This window comes from Maniola hyperantus, chromosome 28 (genome assembly GCF_902806685.2).
Source record: "Maniola hyperantus chromosome 28, iAphHyp1.2, whole genome shotgun sequence".
NCBI classification, from domain to species: Eukaryota; Metazoa; Arthropoda; class Insecta; order Lepidoptera; family Nymphalidae; genus Maniola; species Maniola hyperantus.
Window position 1 is genome coordinate 4,310,251 of NC_048563.1, and position 21,441 is coordinate 4,331,691.

At 41.3% G+C, this 21,441-nt stretch overlaps 3 protein-coding genes across 3 annotated transcripts in view; 2 read left to right on the top strand and 1 right to left on the bottom strand.

Moving 5' to 3' along the window:
- Positions 1-21,441, bottom strand: part of RNF220 (ring finger protein 220) — a 130,472-nt gene that overhangs the window by 42,605 nt on the left and 66,426 nt on the right. The window lies entirely within an intron of this gene.
- On the top strand, positions 4,390-12,273 carry LOC117994975 (putative uncharacterized protein DDB_G0271606). The gene is made up of 8 exons (XM_069508289.1): positions 4,390-4,407; positions 4,650-4,786; positions 6,179-6,321; positions 8,281-8,350; positions 9,535-9,890; positions 10,359-10,573; positions 11,404-11,557; positions 12,023-12,273. Exons 2-8 carry the CDS (start codon positions 4,732-4,734, stop codon positions 12,065-12,067), a joined length of 1,038 nt encoding a protein of 345 aa, XP_069364390.1. The 5' UTR covers positions 4,390-4,407; positions 4,650-4,731; the 3' UTR covers positions 12,068-12,273.
- Ccs (Copper chaperone for superoxide dismutase) lies at positions 13,322-20,715 on the top strand. The gene is made up of 7 exons (XM_034983078.2): positions 13,322-13,459; positions 14,188-14,280; positions 15,672-15,783; positions 16,592-16,767; positions 17,822-17,977; positions 19,278-19,381; positions 20,497-20,715. Exons 1-7 carry the CDS (start codon positions 13,445-13,447, stop codon positions 20,675-20,677), a joined length of 837 nt encoding a protein of 278 aa, XP_034838969.1. The 5' UTR covers positions 13,322-13,444; the 3' UTR covers positions 20,678-20,715.

Here is a 21,441-nt window from a genome sequence, read left to right on the forward strand (position 1 = left end):
ATATTTTAATGGAATTTGTTTAGCTAATTGCGGACCAATTTCAACAAAAAAATTGTTAAAATATTTACATATTTCATTACCGTTCGTTATTATACCGAATTCAGTCATAAGCTTTGGAGGAGCACATTCTGTTTTGATTTTATTATTAGATAGAGTATTGATAAGATTCCATGTCCTTTTACGATCGGTTTTACATTTGTCAAATAAATTAAGATAATATTTCTTCTTAGTCTTAGCAATTAATCCAAAAGTTTCATTCCTTTCTTTCTTGAAGTTCGATAGAATATCTGTATTATTAGGGTTTTTCTTTGTTTTTCTCCAAATTTCATTTCTCTTATTTATTTTATTGATTACATCTTTATTTATCCAATCATGTTGCGGTAGATTAAGTATTTTTGTTTTCTGTATTGAGCTTTTCTTTACTAAATCTTTAATTGTATTTTCCAGTAAACTGTAATCGTAATTATCAAATGTGACTTCTTTCGAATAAGTTCGCAGGTTTTCATAGTTGATAGTTTCATAGTTGACTTTTCGATGTGATTCTGGTTTGTAATTTTTAATACCAAGTACAAGTTGTTGATGATCTGAAATTGAAGAGTCCAGTAATGCTACGTGGTAGTTTATATCTTTTAGGTTTGTAATGATATGGTCTAAAATACTATTTGTAGTAGCCGTGCTGCGTGTAGAATACTCTGGCGATATATTGTTTATAATTTTGTATCCATTTTCTTCTATCATTTCTTTATACTTTTGTATGTTTCCATCATTAGCTAGAAGGTTAATATTGAAATCACCAAATATTATGGCTCGTTTCCTCTGCCGTAGTTGCGTTTCAAAATCAACCAAAAATGTGTCCATATTTGAATATCCAGGTTTGTACACTAGTCCTATATCCATGTTGTATTTTTCAGTATGAATCCATAAGTAATTGTTACCATTCCTAAATACCTCCTGAACTACATTATGTTTTATATTGTTATGTATATAGATTGATACTCCTCCACCAAGTTTATCATTTCTGTAATTATAGTAATGTGTATAGTTAGAAATTTGAAGGTTTTTAGCATCTTGTTCACATTTTATCCAAGTTTCTGTTAAAAGTAATATTTGAATCTGTTGTTCAAACGAATTCAAAATACATTTTAACTCATCTAATTTTCCTGGTTTCACAATACTTCTCACATTGCTATACAAAAAATTAAAGGCACATCGTCTTTTATCTAAATCTTTGTAATTTTGTAATATCTGGTAGGTTATTTCTTCTTGGTTAGTATTATCATCCGATCGTGTTACTTTCCTAGTTTTTTGATGATTTCACTATTTTTGGAGTCCCTTTAATATATTTTATCGTAAGGTTGTTTTCACCAAGTTTTTGCCTGCTTGAAAGTTCTTGTTTTAATTCCTTAAAGTATAATAGCTGTGACGGTGTTCGGTCAGCAAAAACTTTTATATTTTTATCCTTAATATTTCCCTTGTTTTGGAGAATTTTTCTGGATTCCGCGGTTGAATTAAATAAAACCTTTAAAGAACGGTTACTTCCCTGTTTATATTTCCCAAGTCGAATTACCTTTAAAGGATGTGGTGCATTTTTCAGTATTTTACTAAGTAATTCAGTGACTTCAATAGTATCATGTGTTATCCTGTCTTCAATCTTCTCTGTATGTGTTTCGGAAATACCTACTATGATGACATTTTTCTCTCTTTCAGCACGTTCACGAATTTCTTGCAGCATGTTTTCTTTAGAGATGGTAGAAAAATCCGCCGATGTTCCTACTTTTAGTTTCTCAATGTCAGTTTCTAGGCGTAAAATACTCTCCTCTGCTGTACGGCTTTTTGATTTTAACTCGGAAACTTCGTTAAGAAGTTTATTGTGCTCCATTGCTAGATTTTCAGTCGTTACTTGAATGTGGTCGACTTTCTCTTTTATGTGCGATATATCTTGATGTAAAGAAAGAGTATACTCTTTTTGAGATAGCATAAAGCCTTCAAACATAGCTTTCATTTCTTGATGAATCTGAAATAACTCATTGCGGCAGTTACAGTCCGGCCCTGGTTGTTTTCGTTTGCGCAACATGACATTCAAGTCGACCGCATCCCTAATTTTCGATAAATCTGGTTGTGATCCACTTCCTGAGAAAAATACATTTTCAGTCTTTTCAGTTGTAGGAGTAGCAGACTTTGGTTTACCTCGGATAGTTGTATTATTTTCCTGCGGCACTGCACTTGTATTTGCATTTTCGTTTGTCATTTTTATCAGGTAGGTGCTAAACGGATTTCAATTCCCACAACATTCAAACAAACGATGTTTCACAGTAAGTATATCACTTGTAATTAATATTATTTTATTAGTAAACACAACACTAGACTTGCTTTAGACTTAATTTCAATTACTTTTTGTGGTAATAAATACTTAAAAATATTACGAGCACAGTATCGCGATGTTGCTCGTACCGGTGCCGTGCGGTAAGTTTAGTTAACTAAAGTTAGTTCTTAACTAAACTTAGTTTCCTAGTTAACTCCTAAAGCAATTTAATATTGGAGAATGTTCGTACTATGTGCCCTGCCCAATGCCACTTTAGCTTCGAGACTCGATGCGCTATGTGGGTTACTCTGGTTGTCCTACGGATCTTCTCATTTCTGATCTTCCTACTGATCCGCTAACTCAGTGTCTAACACTGGATGATAGCCACCGAGCTCATTTGACATTTATTTTAGATCCATTGAAGGTTTTCTACGAAAAATTATTTGATGTCACTCGTGAAGCAGCAATGTAAAATCAAACAATGTCAAATGAGTTCGGTGACTATCATTCAATGTTAGACACTGAGTAAGCGAAATACCCCGCTGCGCTGATCACGTAGAAAACAGACACATAGTTTTTTTTTTTTTTATTTTTTTTATTCAGATACAAGATAGCCCTTGACTGCAATCTCACCTGGTGGTAAGTGACGATGCAGTCTAAGATGATAGCGGGCTAACCTGGAAGGGGCATGGCAGTTTTTATTAAACCCATACCCCTTTGGTTTCTACACGGCATCGTACCGGAACGCTAAATCGCTTGGCGGCACGGCTTTGCCGGTAGGGTGGTAACTAGCCACGGCCGAAGCCTCCCACCAGACCAGACCGGGAATTTAGAAATTATAAAATTCCAAACCCCTGCCAGGAATCGAACCCGGGACCTCCCACTATTAAGACCACAGCGCTCACCACTGCGCCAGGGAGGTCGTCAAAGTAGTGCGAGTATCTTCCCCCTATCCTACCTTCCATCTTTCAATACGTCACCACATATAAGTCCCGCAAATTGCTATTGCGCTGGTACCATGTCTCATTAACATGGATAAAAATATAACATCAGCTCGAAACTTCAGTCTAGTGCTGACGTCACTAAAATGGCGACCACGCGCATTAGCAATTTGCGGGACTCATACCTACCATCATAGGTGAGATAGCATTCAAGCGGCTCTACCTTGTCATTGAATAAAAAATATCAAGGTTTGGCAATAACATGACTTTAATTATAGATACAAATTGCAAAGCGATGATTGATTTGGCAATACATTGCAGTTTGATTCATATAATTTATGAAAGACTAGTTTATGTTCGCGACTTCGTCCGCGTGGATTAGGTAAGTACACGATTTTCAAACTCCTATTACCTTTAGGGGTCGAATATTCAAAAATTCTTTTTTAGCGGATGTCTACGTCATAATAACTATCTGCATGCCTTTCAGCCCGATACCGCTGAGAAATTTCGTAAGAGAACTAGAGTATCTAACAGACTAAGCTCAACGGGTTGCAAAGTTGAAATGGCAATGGGCTCATAGTTCGAAAAATCAAGACCTTGGGGTCTCAAGGTGCTAGAATGGCGGCCTCACACCGCAAAGCGCAGTGTTGGAAGACCTCCCACTAGGTGGACCAACGACATCAAACAAGGCTGTGGCAGCAGTGGACGACTATCGGTTGATACTGATGATGATGATGATTGCTCTGTCAGTCAATGGTTCAAAAATAAACTCGCTCAGCGATATTCGTTCCGCGATGCTCGCTCACTTGAACGCGCGCAGGTTTGCACAGGACTGTGCAACCGCGGGCGAATGACTCGAGTAATCGCTCGTCGCACTTGCACACTCGCTTATAGCTCGGCGACAAAACTGTCGAAACTACACACTCGCTTCCCGCTGATCGCCAACTCGTTTAAGTTTCTAGTTCTACTCGTTTCTCGTTCATCGTCGGCGGTCGGACCACTGCCTTACATATCAATACACCTTCAAATTATTTGGCGTGGATTGTTTGGCATGATAGCTGAATAGTTCGAATCAGTAGATATACAGTTTCAGTGTACCGTGATCAACTGATCAGTGTCGTGATCCAGAGCTAACTATTGTGTTATATTTAGTTTTTTAATTAGGTAAGAAAGATCTACATAGTCAGGTACTTACTAGAATTTTGAGGGTTAAATCTAATTAGTCCTTTAAAATAGTTGTCTAAAATAATAATGATAGTGGCCCTCCAGAGAGTCCAGACCTTATTTCAAACCTAATCTAACCTGACCTGAGCTTACGCATATGAAAAGTTTGTCGAAAAAGTCTCATACAAAATTGTTTAGTGCGTTACATCATGTAGCTTTATATAATTACTCTTTGATTATAGGGAATCAAGTGGATTAATAATAACTATTTGAAATCGTGAAGGAGAACTAGAAGTTAAAAAGAAGAGAATAGAAGAAGCAGTTATGGAGGCCAAAAGTATAGCAGCAGAGGTATTAAGAACTGTGGAAAGTATGGTCGGTAAGTGCTGTTTTACATTTTTCTTATAACGTACTTCTTAGACATTAAAGCTATACTAGATATAGTAGGTACGGGTTCAATAAAACTGCCCCCTTCTAAATTATCCCGCATCCATCTTCAGAAGAAAGAAAGAAAGAAAACTAGTTATATATTACGCATAACATTAACAAAAATGAATGTTTAGTAGTAAATAATAAAATCCATACTTCTATGCTAATATTATAAATGCGAAAATGTGTCTGTTACATAAATTAAAGTAGGTACATTCTATTAATCTGTGCATATTATAGTCTGTAGTAATATCCTAATGTCAACAGTCACTTGTCTCTCTGCTCTGTCATGTGAATAAAAGTCGAATCGAAAATCTTATTAAAACCATACCAATGAAATATGGTGTCAGAAGTGGGATAACTGTCTGTCTGTTAGCTTTTCACGGCCCATCCGTTTAACTGATTTTGATGAAATTTGTTATAGAGATAGCTTGCATCCCGGAAAATTGAAAAGTTCCCGCTGGATTTTTAACAACCTAAATCCATGCGGACGAAGTTGCGGGCATTATCTAGTACTTAATCTTCTATACGAAAAGGTGACTGACTGACTGACTGACTGACTGACTGACTGATCTATCAACGCACAGCTCAAACTACTGGACGGATCGGGCTGAAATTTGCCATGCAGATAGCTATTATGATGTAAGCATCCGCTAAGAAAGGATTTTTAAAAATTCAACCCCTAATGGGGTGAAATAGGGGTTTGAAATTTGTGTAGTCCACGCGGACGAAGTCGCGAGCATAAGCTAGTAATTACTTAAAATGAGTTCTTGCATCCACTTGGCACAAGATGAAATGACCCCAGCTCAGCATTAATGCTGCAGGTTTTTAAAAATAACACCTAAGCGCTACTAGACTTAGACTTAGTCAACATCATCAGTTACCACCAGCTTGAGATCGCAGTCAAAACCACCAATTATATCGGCGATGGCCGTTGGAACCGGAAAGTCCTTGAATGGAGACCGCGTTTAAGCAAGCGTAGTGTGGGACGCCCTCCAGCACGATGGACCGACGATATAAAGAGGCTGGCGGGAAGTGGCTGGATGAGGAAGGCTGAGGACCGGGTGTGGTGGTGCTCTATATTGAAGGCCTATGCCCAACAGTGGACGCCACAGGCTGATGATGATGATGATAACGAAATAAAATATTTTTGTATAAAAATCTTAATGCTGTTCACAGAATACATCTACTTACCAAGTTTCAACAGTATAGCTCTTATAGTTTCGGAAAAAAGTGGCTGTGACATACATCCAGACAGACAGACAGACATGACGAATCTATAAGGGTTCCGTTTTTTGCCATTCGGCTACGGAACCCTAAAAATCTATGTTTCTTCTTCCAGATCCGAAGGCGCCAGTGGAACAGCAGCTAGAACAGATGCGCGCTCAAATGGCGGCCTTGGCAGAGCTGCCGACTGTCATCAATCAACAACTGGAGTCTCTCAACAAGCAACTCAGTCAGATCAGTATGCTGGAAAGTTCGAAAGTAAGTATTTCTTCCGTAACTGACTTAAAAGGTAAACACCCGCGCTAACCCGGTGCAGACGAGCGTGGGTGACCTGCGGGTGTGCGGTGTACCCAGCGTTGCCAGACGTCCCGATTTTTCAAGGCAAAATCAAATGTCCCGCGCGGGACAGGCTCAGTCCCGCTTATCGGGGATAACTCGACCGTGCGTACAGCGTGCTGAGGAAACGTGAGCGGGTGGCACAGACAAGCCCGACAAGATAACTCGACCGTGCGTACAGCGTGCTGAGGAAACATGAGCGGGTGGCACAGACAAGCCCGACAAGATAACTCGACCGTGCGTACAGCGTGCTGAGGAAACATGAGCGGGTGGCACAGACAAGCCCGACAAGATAACTCGACCGTGCGTACAGCGTGCTGAGGAAACGTGAGCGGGTGGCACAGACAAGCCCGACAAGATAACTCGACCGTGCGTACAGCGTGCTGAGGAAACATGAGCGGGTGGCACAGACAAGCCCGACAAGATAACTCGACCGTGCGTACAGCGTGCTGAGGAAACATGAGCGGGTGGCACAGACAAGCCCGACAAGATAACTCGACCGTGCGTACAGCGTGCTGAGGAAACGTGAGCGGGTGGCACAGACAAGCCCGACAAGATAACTCGACCGTGCGTACAGCGTGCTGAGGAAACATGAGCGAGTGGCACAGACAAGCCCGACAAGATAACTCGACCGTGCGTACAGCGTGCTGAGGAAACGTGAGCGGGTGGCACAGACAAGCCCGACAAGATAACTCGACCGTGCGTACAGCGTGCTGAGGAAACGTGAGCGGGTGGCACAGACAAGCCCGACAAGATAACTCGACCGTGCGTACAGCGTGCTGAGGAAACGTGAGCGGGTGGCACAGACAAGCCCGACAAGATAACTCGACCGTGCGTACAGCGTGCTGAGGAAACATGAGCGAGTGGCACAGACAAGCCCGACAAGATAACTCGACCGTGCGTACAGCGTGCTGAGGAAACGTGAGCGGGTGGCACAGACAAGCCCGACAAGATAACTCGACCGTGCGTACAGCGTGCTGAGGAAACGTGAGCGGGTGGCACAGACAAGCCCGACAAGATAACTCGACCGTGCGTACAGCGTGCTGAGGAAACGTGAGCGGGTGGCACAGACAAGCCCGACAAGATAACTCGACCGTGCGTACAGCGTGCTGAGGAAACGTGAGCGGGTGGCACAGACAAGCCCGACAAGATAACTCGACCGTGCGTACAGCGTGCTGAGGAAACATGAGCGGGTGGCACAGACAAGCCCGACAAGATAACTCGACCGTGCGTACAGCGTGCTGAGGAAACGTGAGCGGGTGGCACAGACAAGCCCGACAAGATAACTCGACCGTGCGTACAGCGTGCTGAGGAAACGTGAGCGGGTGGCACAGACAAGCCCGACAAGATAACTCGACCGTGCGTACAGCGTGCTGAGGAAACGTGAGCGGGTGGCACAGACAAGCCCTACAAGAAAAAATCTGTAAGATGTCTTATTGTCTTTAAGATATCTTTATAGGAGTACTATTTTCTTGTTGGGAAGTGTGGACTGGCCGCCCGCCCCCAGCGTACCTAATGAAGATAAGCGCACGATTTTTGCTATACCTATAATATTGTCACGTAAACGTCATTTGAATTCAAATAAAAAAAAAATTAAAACTTCTGATTAGGTATATGGGTTTTTTTTTAATGTCCCGCTTTTTTCACTCAAAAAGTTCCAAAATCCCGACTTGGCAATTATAAAAAACTGGCAACGCTGGGTGTACCTTCCCCTCATACCCCCATTGCCATCTCGACCTGTTTGCTTGGAGCGCACTATACGTACAAACCCCTCTTAAACTTTGTATGTTGTTGTTTGTGGTAGATGCATCCGACTATTCGTAAGTACTTGTAAAAGTTTATTCGAATAAAAAAGATTTTTATTTTATTTTATGTTTCCAGGAGACCACGAGAAGGGAAGTGCAGGTTCAAGAACAGCGTCGCGTTGAAATTAAAAAACAAATTAAAGAAAGTAAGTAGGTGGTAGGCAGTGGCGTGCACAGGTTTGAAGCCAGGGTAGGCACTAGTTAGCTAGGAACCTGTTTATTGGCAGGTCAAAATGAAAAATATGCATTGAGCTATTACAACTGGGGTAAGCAGTGCATTTATGCCTCTATGACCTGCACGCCCCTGGTGGTAGGGTAGGTACTTAGCAGAAGTTTTGTACGCGTTTTAGCTGAGCAATTAATTCATCCATACCAATATTATAAATGCGAAAGTGTGTCTGTCTGTCTGTCTGCTAGCCTTTCACGGCGCATCCGTTCAACCGATTTTGACGAAATTTGGTACAGCGGTAGCTTGCATCCCTGGAAAGGACATAGGCTACTTTTTATCCCGGATAATCAAACAATTCCCATGGGATTTTTAAAAACCTAAATCCACGCGTACGAAGTCGCGGGCATCGTCTAGTTTTATTTAAGTACTAGATGATGCCTACCTAGATGAAGTCTGCGTGGATCTAGGTTTTTCAAATATATCCCGTGAGAACTCTTTGATTTACCAGGATAAAAAGTAGCCTATGTCCTTCCTCGGGATCCAACCTATGTATGTACCAAATTTCGTCAAAATCGGTTGAACGGATGAACCGCGAAATCTAGCAGACAAACAGACACACTTTCGTATTTATAACATTAGTATGGATAGTATGGATTGCTAGCTGGTGGTTACCCGTGATAGCCTAGTGATTAAGGTGTCCGGGAGTTTGGGGGTTTGATCCTGGGCACACATTTCTAACGTTTCAGAGCTATGTGCGTTTTATGCAACTAAATAACATTTGCTTTAACGGTGAAGGAAATCAGCGTGCGGAAACCTGCATGCCTGAGAGTTCTCCATAATGTTCTCAAAGGTGTGTGAAGTCTACCAATCCGCACATGACCAGCGTGGTAGACTAATGGCCAAAACCCTTCTCACTCTGAGAGGAGACCCGTGATCTGTAGTGAGCCGGTGATGGGTTGATCATGATGATGATGATGATTTAGTTGATGGGTTGAAGATGATGACGATCTAACACTTTTAACCAGCGTAAGATTTATTTCAATGAAGCTGACTGTGTTACTAAGAAGCCGATCTCAATTGGCTCCTTATTCCTCGAGGTACCTACCTCCCTAATAATGCCTAAATTTTTGCAGCACACTTCAAAAGTTACATCATTTTCAGCACAGCAAGCCCATCAGTACTACCAGCAGCAGTTCCAAAAATACCAACAGAAATTCGAACAAAAACAACACCAACAACAATTCCAACAACAACAAAAGCAATATAAATTCCAACAAAAACAAAACCAATACAAATTCCAGCAAAAACAAAACCAACAGCAATTCCAACAAGACCAGAACCAGAACGACAGAGTTGACGAGAAGCATTCCGTGGAAATAACCGAACTGGAGCCCGACGAGGAAGTGTTGAGCAATGTACAGATACGGGTAACAAAGCCTAGTCTCACTGGAGAAGAATTGGATGCTGTGCAGAGAGAAGAACTGAGAAGATCGCTAGAAGATTTGAGAATGAGAAAGGTAACATTATGCGCTAATTTGATTGTACAAATATGTAACTTGTAAGCTCCGGTATTTTTAGGCTGGTAAACTTCTGCTGTGATAGCCTAGTGGTTAGGACGTCCACCTTCTAATCGGAGGTCAGGGGTTCGATCCCGGGCACGCACCTCTAACTTTTCGGAGCTACTTGCGTTTTTAAGTAATTAAATATTACTTGCTTTAACGGCAAACATCGTGAGGAAACCTGCATGCCTGAGAGTTCTCCATAATGTTCTCAAAAGTGTGTGAGGTCTACCAATCCCCACATGGCCAACGTGGTAAACTATGGCCAAACCCTTCTTACTCTGATAGGAGACCCGTGCTCTGCAGTGAGCCGGTGATTGACTTCAACGTCAATAATAGCTTTCCCACAGAGCACCACCCTCTAGCTGGTCCCCACAGCCTCCCTAACATCTTAAAAAGTGCCTAAAAATAATGACTCCATTTCAGTCAGTCAGCCCGGCAAAGGACCAAGCATCACAAACAACCAAAAAAGATCTGAGAGCTGCTAGAGGAAAACCAGAGCCTGCCTTCGGGCCTGGGCCTGTGGAGAGGCCTGTTTACCTCCCTGGTGGAAGAAGGTGGCAGATGTCGGAGTATGATGAGGATCAAATCACGGAGACCCTGGTGGGGCAGGCGGAAGTCATCAAGGGAAGGGCTATGGGGTATGTCTATGTTAACCTTGCATCTTAACCCTGAACATAAAATTTCTTAGCCCTTTAGAGAGTAAAAGTCCTTGGCCTGGTCTTCCAAAACATGTACAAGATGGTGGAAGAAAATCATGAGATCTTGGAGATCTTGATATTCAGATCTTCAGATGTCAGTGGTAGACGATAAAACATGTCAGAGTACGACGAGAAACAGATCTCAGAGACCCTGGTATCATAGGCGCAAGTCATCAATAGTAATTCTATTCCGTATGTAAACCCCTCTTAAACCCATGACTCCCTCTGGAGTTGATGGAAGATGTTGGACTACGTTGAATACCTGATCTTGGAGACACTGCTGATAACATGGGCGGACATTTATCATGGGTGAGTAAGTAAGTCAGATACTGGGCCTTTGGAGAGGTCTTATTACTTCTCTTGAGGAAAACGAGTAGAAAAATTCTTTTTATGGGTAAGTAATCTATGGTGCTGTAGTCTAACGGCCAAGACGCAGTTCAGAATGCAATTTCCAGTGAGGATGCGGGTTCAAATTTTGCCATTTCCAAATCTTTTTGTTGTTATATTTTTTATCTAATTTCGGTCACAGCAGCAAAATCAACGAGGACTAGCAATCTGTGCATAGAGCGCAAACACAGGAGCACCGAGCACTCGCTCTACTCCCTCATTCTCATAGTTAAAGATGACAGCAATCTGACACGACAGGAAAGAGATCGCGCAGAACCGATGGTTGTACCGATTGTGCTTGTGATTTCAAGGGAGTCCTTTTACCAAAAGGCTTACCTATAGCGATTGGTAACTAGATTTAAAAAAAACTGTCTTTTTTCCAGAGTTAATTTCAAGAAGTTCGAGAAGCCACCCCCGGGTGTGGACCATCTCAAGCATTCGGAGGTGTACCGTGCAGTCCACAACCTGGAGGACGAGCCGTTGAAGAAGGTCCAGATGTTCAGACCAACGGCCTTCGCTGAGTCAGAAATACGGGAGGTAAGGCTTGCCCCCTGACTGACTGACTGACTGATCTATCAAGTATCAACGCATAGCCTAGACCGTTGGTGTTGGAAACTTGAAATTTTGACACGTTTTTTTATGACGTAGGAGCTAAATTAGAAGATATTTTTGGTATAAGTTAAAGGAGTGAAAGTGATGAATATTTATAAAATTTGTTTAGTTTAAAACTAAAGAAATTACTTAATCAAAATGAAGAAATACGTAGAACTTATTTTTGCATTTTCCTCGAATTTCAAAAAATCCAGTCGAGCGAAGCTGAGGTGGGTCAGCTAGTATTGCATAATTATTGTTGTGCACAAACACAGATGCACTCTTTATTCCCTAACTGTCATAGTCCGATGGGACGGCAATCGAGCACAACCCGAGAGAGATTAGGTTTTACATTTGGTTCTCCGAAATATCACTTTTCTGCTAAAATGTTTTTGTTTTTTTTTGTTTCAGGGACTTAGATCAATGTCGCCAGCCAACCCAACCGAAGCACGGTAGTGATGCTAACAAACTGCAGGTGCTGGCGTGTCGCAACGCACTCTGACGTGGTGATCCAATCGACCAATAGGAGGACCTACATAACGATTAGTATAAGTCCCGCAAATTGCTAATTCGCGTGGCCGCCATTTTAGTCACGTCAGCACTAGACTGAAGTTTCGAGCTGATGGTAACTATATTTTTATTTCGGCTGACGTCAAAATGACATCATTTCGATGTTAATGAGACATGGTTCTAGCGCAATAGCAATTTGCGGGATTTATATGCGGTAGTGCTCCAATACTGCAAAAGTGATATTTTGTCTACTTATCGATGGTATTTTAAGATAAAAAAAATTATTCTTGTTTGTTGATTTTACAGCAAATTACCTATTTATTTATTGTTATAAAATTAAGCAAACGTATTATTTTCTATCTAGATGTACCTAAGACCTTAATGATGAATAATAAATTTAAACTAACATGTTTTCAGATAAGTTTCGTTTAATTTATAATAATAGATGTACCTACTTAATATTATCTACATAATTATACCAAAATTGGTTTAACAGATGGGCCGTGAAAAGCTAGCAGATAGATAAACAGACAGACATACTTTTGCATTTATAATATTAACTGTATTAGTAAGTATGGATGGAAGAAATATGGAATAGGTACCTACAGTACCGACAGAAAATCGTATCCTACCTACATCGAATTTTAGAAGGAGATAGCAGATTTGTAGAGCATTGTCTCTGTCGTTGAGACCGAAAAAACGTCATACAGATATGAGTGACAAAGACTACAAAGCCGAAATGTCATTCTAAAGGCCGATGTACATGTACAGGGTACACCCTACACTTTTAAAAATATCGGTTTATGCCTGTAATTTATTTTGCGCACAAATCTCGATTCAAGCTGAACATAGTATTCTGAAAGCGGCGAGAGTAGAGGTGTGTGTGTGTATGTGTGTGAGTGTACCTAGTTACCCACCTACTGTGTCTCTTCCTGCACCATAATCTCACCTTTGCAGCAGAATGGGACAAAACCTCGGGACAAACAAACAAACAAAACCGATAAAACAAGCCTCATAGGATTTGCGAAATTGGCGTGCATTTTACCTAATTAACATTCACAGAGAAGGCTCTGTTATATTCAGTATTTCTCGTTAAAGAAGCGCTGTTTGAAGGCTTTTTAATTATTAAAAGTTCAAAGGGTGAGAGCCCAGAGCCGTAAAGCCAATAAAAAAAAAATTGTCATTTGTCAATGTCAAAGCTAATTTGTTTATGTTTTACTTTTTGGACTTTACGCGCAAAAATTGCCTGTAATTCCAGAAATCAAGAGTAAATATTGATTTAGGGCTCATTTCAAACATTCCAGAGTTCACGATCAATAAACTATGATTACTTCAAAGGTAAGCCTACTTTTAAAAGTTTTTGTATCATTTGTTTACTAAGTTCTTGTATGGGTCAAGGTCGTAAAGAACATGATTAAGCAGTAAAAACGACTTGAATTGATAATGATTTAATGCTGTATCATTTTTATAATATAGTAGCTCATGCTCGCGACTTCGTCCGCGTGGACCACATGAATTTCAAACCCCCATTTAACCCACTTAAGGGTTCAATTTTCAAAAGTTCTTTCTTAGCGGATGCCTATGTCATAATAGCTATCTGCATGCCAAATTTCAGCCCGATCCGTCCAGTAGTTTGAGCTGTGATAGATCAGTCAGTCAGTCAGTCACCTTTTCCTTTTTTATATTTAGACTAGAGACCTAGCCCCCCAACTTGACCTTTCGGGAAAAAGTTGTCCAAAACAAAATTTAGACAATGGTTTTATTGAGTTTTACACACGCTACACGCTACACGCTTAACTAGCTTATGCTCGCGACTTCGCCCGCGTGGACTACACGAATTTCAAATCCCTATTTTACCCCTTTAGGGATTGAATTTTCAAAAATTCTTTCGACGTAATAATAGCTATCCAGATGCCAAATTTCAGCCCGATCCGTCCAGCGGTTTGAGCTGTGTGTTGATGGATCAGTCAGTCAGTCAGGTTTTCGACTTTGCTCAGACTTAAGATGAAGAGTTAAAACGGGACACTTATAACTCTCAAGCCTCATTTTACTTTGTATTATTTCAGTTGGAAGTGTTGGTGGACTTTGGTCCTAAAGCAGACACACAAGTAATTGAAAAGACACTCAACAGTCTTAAAGCTCAAGATGGTGTTACTCAGGTAAGCATCTATTTAGGGTTCCACAGTAAAATAACTATGAGGCCTTAATATTGCATGCACCTGAAATCTGAAAACCGTGAATTTGTGCTTACATCACACAAAAAAATTAAAATGTGTTCATGAACAAATAATTAGTATTTTCAACTTTCAAAGTAAGACTAAGAAGTAGTAGTAAGATCACCAATCCGTACATGGCCAGTGTGGTAGACTATGGCCAAAACCCTACTCACGCTGAGAGTAGACCCGTGCCGTGGTGAGCCGGTGATAGGTTGATCATGATGATGATTGTGAGTAAGATCACTGGTAGAGATCTCTCATAGAGAAAAGTGCTTCCTTGTCCACTTTTACTCTCTTTCTCTTTACTTTAAATGTTGGTACAAAAAAAAAATTAATATACTAATAGGGGTATCATATAAGGGCTTTACCTGTACATTCTAAAAGTGATTTTTATTTATTTTTATGCATAATAGCGTTTGATTATTTGTTTAAAATGTCGCAAAAATAAAACTGTAGTACAGAACCCTCACACTTTGCCGGGTTTTAATAACTATATCATACCTCACAATTCAATACATAGTTTTAAAATAATCCTTAAATTGAGGTCTGTTTTTGGGCAAATTGTAGCCATAAGGTAGGTCCTTGTAGGTGCCAGATTGTTTTTTTTAAAGAATATTAGCTATGTAAAATGACTAATATTCCCCTTTCCTCTCCAACTAAGCGTCAGGCTTGTGCTAGGAGTAGGTAAGACAATAGTGCAACGGGCGGGGTTTGAACCGTTGACCTTTAGGTTTTCAGACCACTCCTTTACCCGTAGAGTTATTGAGGCTCTATTTTTGGATGTGTCTATCTATTGAAGTTAGTGAGATTCTACTATAGATATGGTCAAGCGAATTTTTCACGGTTTTGGAACCAAATAAATCAGCGCCTCTTAGATACTAATGAACGACCCAGAAATCCAGACGTCACTGAGGTTGCATTGATGCTAAAGCACCACTGAGTCGGTGCCATTTTGTTTGTTCAATATCCCTGTCCATACGAAGTAATCTCTACATAGTATTAAATAAAGTCGCTTCCCGCGTCTATGTATGTATGTATGTATGAACGCGTAGATCTTTTAAACTACGCAACGGATTTTAATGCGGTTTTCACCAATAGATAGAGTGATTCAAGAGGAAGGTTTATAACTATAGTTTAATTCTAAACAAATTAGAGATCCCTAGAGAAATTGAAATAATGTGAATTAGGTCGAAAAAAAACCCCTCTCATTTGAGAGTTTCCGAGGCAATGACACCTCAATGACCCCACATTAGTACCTACATTGCACCCAGGCGAAGCCAGGGCGGGTCGTATATTATAAGTCAATGTGTATAATAGACTTGTTTTGTCGTCAGGCAATATACAAAGATGGCGCAGTAATGGTCGAAACCACATTACCCAGTGCTGTTGTACTGGATATGGTAGCTAAGTCATCTGGGAAGAGAGCTGTTCTGCAGGGCTTTGGAGGTAAGATCACTGTTTCCAAGGGTTCATGACTTATGAGGTTCCCCCTACCTTGTCAGTTATGAACCTTTTGAAAAATGGAACCTTTGTAAGCACCTCACCGAAACCTTGTTGAATCCTCGCAGAGACCTCAACGAAACTGCGCCAAAAACATACCGAAACTACCGAAAACGCATCAAAACCGCGCTGAAAACGTACTGACACCGTTATGAAACTATACCGAAAACGCACCGAAACCTCGCCAAAGAGCTCCCGCGGTAATTTTAAAAACCTAAATCTATGCAGACGAAGTCGTGGGCATCAGCTAGTATCTGATAAATCATTAAATTACTTAAGCACTTGTTTTGATTAGTATTTTGTAGGTATTCTATTAATATAGATCACTAGTAGTAAATTTTTTAACCAACTTCCAAAAATGAGGGTATAGGTGTACACAGGTACACTGATTTCTCCAAGATTTCTGGACCGATTTGGAATTACCTATCTTAAAGCAACCTACTTACTTTACCTATCATAAAGGTTACTAGCTGATGCCCGCGACTTCGTCCGCGTGGATTTACGTTTTTCAAAATCCCGCGGGAACTCTTCGATTTTCCGGGATAAAAAGTGGCCTATGTCTTAATCCAGGGTATAATGTATCTCAATTCCAAATTTCAGCCAAATCCGTCCAGTAGTTTTTGCGTGAAGGACGTACACACACACACATACAAACTTTCGCCCTTATAATATTAGTCGGGATCACCCACTAAATTGAGTTAACATGGTTACTCTGCCTAAGAAAGGTACTCAATTTGACACGACGGTGTTTTAGAGAGTCAATCAGCGGTGGCCATGATATCGAGCCAGTCCTGCTGCAAGTCCCAAGTTCTGGGAGTGATCCGGTTCCAACAGTCCACTGCTGGACCTCTAGTGGGAGACGGTAGTGTGCACGGACTGACACCTGGACTGCATGGCTTGCATGTGCGACATACCGGGGATTTGAGCATGGTAAGGATAAATCTGTGATAGACTAGTGGTTAGGACGTCCGCCTTCTAATCGGAGGTCGTGGGTTCGATCCCGGGCACGCACCTTTAACTTTTCGGAGTTATTTGCGTTTTAATTAAATATCACTTGCTTTGACGGTGACGGAAAACGTGAGGAAACCTGCATGCCTGAGAATTCCCTATAATATTCTCAAAGGTGTGCGAAATCTACCAATCCGCACATGGCCAGTGTGGTAGACTATGGCCAAACCCTTCTCACTCTGAGAGCAGATCCGTGCTCTGTAGTGGGCCGGTTATGGGTTAATCATGTCAAGTCCGAGTTGGACTCGCACACAAAGGGTTCCGTACCATCGTACAAGGAACTTTTTAATTTTCATGGCGGCCATTCTGAAATTTTATTTTTCGTTGTTTTTATTAATAGAAATGCACATCATCATCATCATCATCCGATAGACGTCCACCGCTGGACATGGGTCTCTTGGAGGGACTTCCATACGCCAAATTTGTCCTTCAATCACGTCGCAACGGTGCAACGGATTGACGTGATTTTTTGCTTATGCAAGTCCTGGAGATGAAGAAAGAAAACTTTTTTTATTGACATAGGCTACTTTTTATCCCGGAAAATCAAAGAGTTCCCAGGGGATTTTTAAAAACCTAATTCCACGTGGACGAAGTTGCGGGCATCAGCTAGTATTTTATAATTTTCGTGAAGAAATTATTAAATTCTTTTTAGTGATCACTCGTGTGTCTGTCTGTCACAGTCAATTTGCTCTAAATCTACTGGGCCGATTAACCATTGTCAAACAACCGGCCTGGATAGGTGTTCGAAGCATCACCTTTTTTTTTAAATAGAGATAGCGAGCAAACGAGGAGGCGGGTCACCTGATGTTAAGTGATTACCGTCGCCCATGAACATTTGCAGCACCAGAGGAACCGCCGATGCCGGCCTTTTAGGAATTCGTTGGTTGAATAACCCCATGTTGTAATCTAAAGGGAACACCGCCGAAGGGAGTTGATTCCAGTTTGCATCTTTTACTTCTATTTCTTAAATTTTCAGGGTTGCGAGTCACTAGGGGAACATTATAACCCCTACAACTCACCACACGGGGGTCCAAACGACCCCGCAGACAAACGTCACGCAGGGGACCTTGGGAATATAATCGCTGATGAAGAAGGAAGGGCTACTTTCAGAATCGTGGATGAATTATTGCAAGTTAGTATAACGCGTCCATACTTGCGAGTCACCAGGGGAGCATTATAACCTGTACAACTCACCATAAGGGGGTCCAAATGACCCCACAGACAAACGTCACGCAGGGGACCTCGGAAATATAATCGCTGACGAAGAAGGAAGAGCTACTTTTAGAATCGTGGATGAATTATTGCAAGTAAATAATTGGGTTTCATAAGAAAGCTCAGAGTCACTCAGCGGGCGATGGAGAGAGCTATGTGCGGAGTTTCTCTACGTGATCAATGAGGAAATGAGGAGATCCGTAGGAGAACTAGAGTAACCGACATAGCTCAACGGGTTGCGAAGCTGAAGTGGCAATGGGCAGGGCACATAGTTCGTACAACCGATAGGCGTTGGGGTCCCAAGGTGCTGGAATGGCGACCTCGCACCGGAAGACGCAGCGTTGGAAGACCCCCCCACTAGGACGGACGACATCATACGAATCGCAGGGAGCCGCTGGATTCAGCGGCGCAAAACCGTGGCGCGTGGAAGTCCCTACAAGAGACCTATGTCCAGCAGTGGACGTCTATGGGTTGATGATGATGATGAATCCTTTTCAAGGGGTCACATCGACCCACAAAAAAGAATACCCGGCTGAGTTTGTTGTGGGCTCTTCTCAGACCTGGGCGCGTTTGGAACCCTCGTAGCTTTAGTTTTAAGTTTGCGTGATAATTATCACCACTATATCTTACAAATCCAAATCATTTGACTTTGACTTTGATTTTGACAAAGAAAATCTTAAAAGGATATTATAATATCTGTCCCGGCTGTGCTCACGTGTCTAGTCGACGTTAGCCCGACTAGTTTTGAACCCATCTGGGGTCCTTTTTCAAGGGAGTCAGTTAGCGCACGTAGAGCCCGTTGTGAGGGTCCGCTAAGAAAGGATTTTTGAAAATTCAACTCCTAAGGGGGTGAAATAGGGGTTTGAAATTTTGTAGTCCACGCGGACGAAGTCGCGAGCATAAGCTATCTTCTAAATATATAAAAGGAAAAGGTGACTGACTGACTGACTGACTGACTGACTGACTGATCTATCAACGCACAGCTCAAACTACTGGACGGATCGGGCTGAAATTTTGCATGCAGATAGCTGTTATGACGTAGGCGTCCGCTAAGAAAGGATTTTTGAAAATTCATCCCCTAAGGGGGTGAAATAGGGGTTTTAAATTTGTGTAGTCCACGCGGACGAAGTCGCGAGCATAAGCTAGTATTATATATAATGGAAATCACTCACAATAGTTCAAACGCTAATTTTAAAAGTATATTTTTCTCGTTGTTATAGATACGTGAAATAGTGGGTAGGTCCATAGCAGTCACAGAGCGACGGGACGACCTGGGTCGGGGTTGCAGTCTGACCTCCAAAATTGATGGAGACTCCGGAATGCCGTAAGTTGGTCTCTTTTTTAGGGTTCCGACTGTAGAGGTGCAACCTCTACCGTTACTTGGCTGGCAGCTATTAGGAAAACTTCGCAGCTGCCACACAACAATATTCAAATTTGGAACGCAGTGGGGAATCCTCCTGGTCACGCACGTTACAAGATTCCACATTCCCTATCATCCGCTCGGCACGTCAACATCTTCTACCATTGTATTATATAAAGCTCGCGAGCCCGTCTGTATTGTACATAACATATCAATTGTAAAGTGTAAAATAAACATCACTATATGTAGCTGGTTCTTCATTACATCAACCCTTCAGCTACACGACCTCAAAAGGAAAAACGGAACCCTTATAGAAAGAAAAGCTGTGATAGCCTAGTGGTTAGGACGCCCGCCTTCTAATCGGAGGTCGGGGGTTCGATCCCGGGCACGCACCTCTAACTTTTCGGAGTTATGTGCGTTTTTAAGTAATTAAAATATCACTTGCTTTAGACCCCCTCGGGCATTATAAATAGGATTAGTTTTGATTTTAGTAGAATTAGTTGTTAAGTTAAGTTTAAGCTAGTAATAAGTAGGTACTAACATAGGTTAAGGAATTGTTTCTGTACTAACACACAATTATGGGTGTACTTATGCCTGAAATAAAAGTTTTTTTTTTTTTTTTTTAACGGTGAAGGAAAACATCGTGAGGAAACCTGCATGCCTGAGAGTTCTCCATAATGTTCTCAAAGGTGTGTGAAGTCTACCAATCCGCACATGGCCAGCGTGGTAGACTATGGCCAAAACCCTTCTCACTCTGAGAGGAGACCCGTGCTCAGTAGTGAGCCGGTGATGGGTTGATCATGATGATGATAGACAGAAAGAAAGAAAAACGTTTATTTTTTAAAGCTGTGCCACACATTACCAGTTCGACCTAGTTAGGTCATCCCGGCGCCTCTAATACTTAAGCAGTAAACTCAAAAGACCACAAGTAGAATCACTTTGTTGTCTGTCTGTCTGTCAAGAAACCTACAGATAAACTGGATTTTAAATCCAGTTCAATCCAGTTTATCTTTTCCTTTTTTCGGCCTATTCCTTCTGTCATCTGAATCAGTACCATTGATTAACCATTTTTTTTCCAGTGTAGCGTGCGGTATAATCGCAAGGTCAGCTGGAATTTTCCAAAATCCGAAACGCATATGCGCGTGCGACGGTGTGGTTGTGTGGGACGAGCGAGACAGGCCGCTCGCGGGAAAGGGACGGAGCGGGAAGCCATGTTGCGGGAAGGGAGACGAAAATGTTAAAATGTGTTGTAAAGTTTAATTTTGCTATTGTTAAAATAAATAAATGATTTATTCAGCTTTACTTTTCTTGGTTTATTAGGGTTCCGTACAAAAGGAGTAAAAATAGAAAAAAGTTAAAAAACCGGCCCAGTGCCGGCTCGCGCAATGAGGGTTCCGTACTACGGTCGTATTTTTTCGACATTTTGCAGGATAATTCAAAAACTATGATACATAAAAATAAATAAAAATCTGTTTTAAAATGCACAGATGAAGACCTTTCATATGATACCCCACTTGATATAGTTATAATACTTAAAAAAAAAGAAATCTAATTATTAGTTAATGACCAGTTTAATTGTTTTTGTGTAATGTAACCACAAATTCACGGTTTTCAGATTTTTCCCCGAATGTCTGCTATAAAATCTACCTACCTGCCAAATTTCATGATTCTAGGTCAACGGGAAGTACCCTGTAGGTTTCTTGACAGACAGACAGACAGACAGACAGACAACAAAGTGAATAAGGGTTCCGTTTTTTTTGAGGTAGGTACGGTACCCTAAAAAGAAAAAAGAAAAACTATGGAGTAAAAAAAAACAAGAAAAAAGTTGAACTCGCGTGGAGCGAGTTCCGTACGAGGAATACTATGTAAGTTGGTGCGCACAATATTGATAGATTTACCATGTTATTTTAGCGTTTACCATGTTACCATGATACCTATTTCAAAACCATTAACTTAGGTACTATATTCTCTATCTCTATTATTTCTAAATTTTAAGCTCAGTAGTTTCGAAAATAAAGGGAGGG

Bases quoted from the DNA above. Each gene is read 5' to 3' on its own strand.
- LOC117994975 (XM_069508289.1), top strand. From the start codon at position 4,732: ATGGAGGCCAAAAGTATAGCAGCAGAGGTATTAAGAACTGTGGAAAGT. The intron at 4,787-6,178 runs GTAAGTGCTGTT...TTCTTCTTCCAG, and splicing joins AACTGTGGAAAGTATGGTCG to ATCCGAAGGCGCCAGTGGAA. The intron at 9,891-10,358 runs GTAACATTATGC...ACTCCATTTCAG, and splicing joins AAGATTTGAGAATGAGAAAG to TCAGTCAGCCCGGCAAAGGA.
- Ccs (XM_034983078.2), top strand. The intron at 14,281-15,671 runs GTAAGCATCTAT...TTTTGTCGTCAG, and splicing joins CTCAAGATGGTGTTACTCAG to GCAATATACAAAGATGGCGC. The intron at 15,784-16,591 runs GTAAGATCACTG...ACGGTGTTTTAG, and splicing joins TGTTCTGCAGGGCTTTGGAG to AGAGTCAATCAGCGGTGGCC.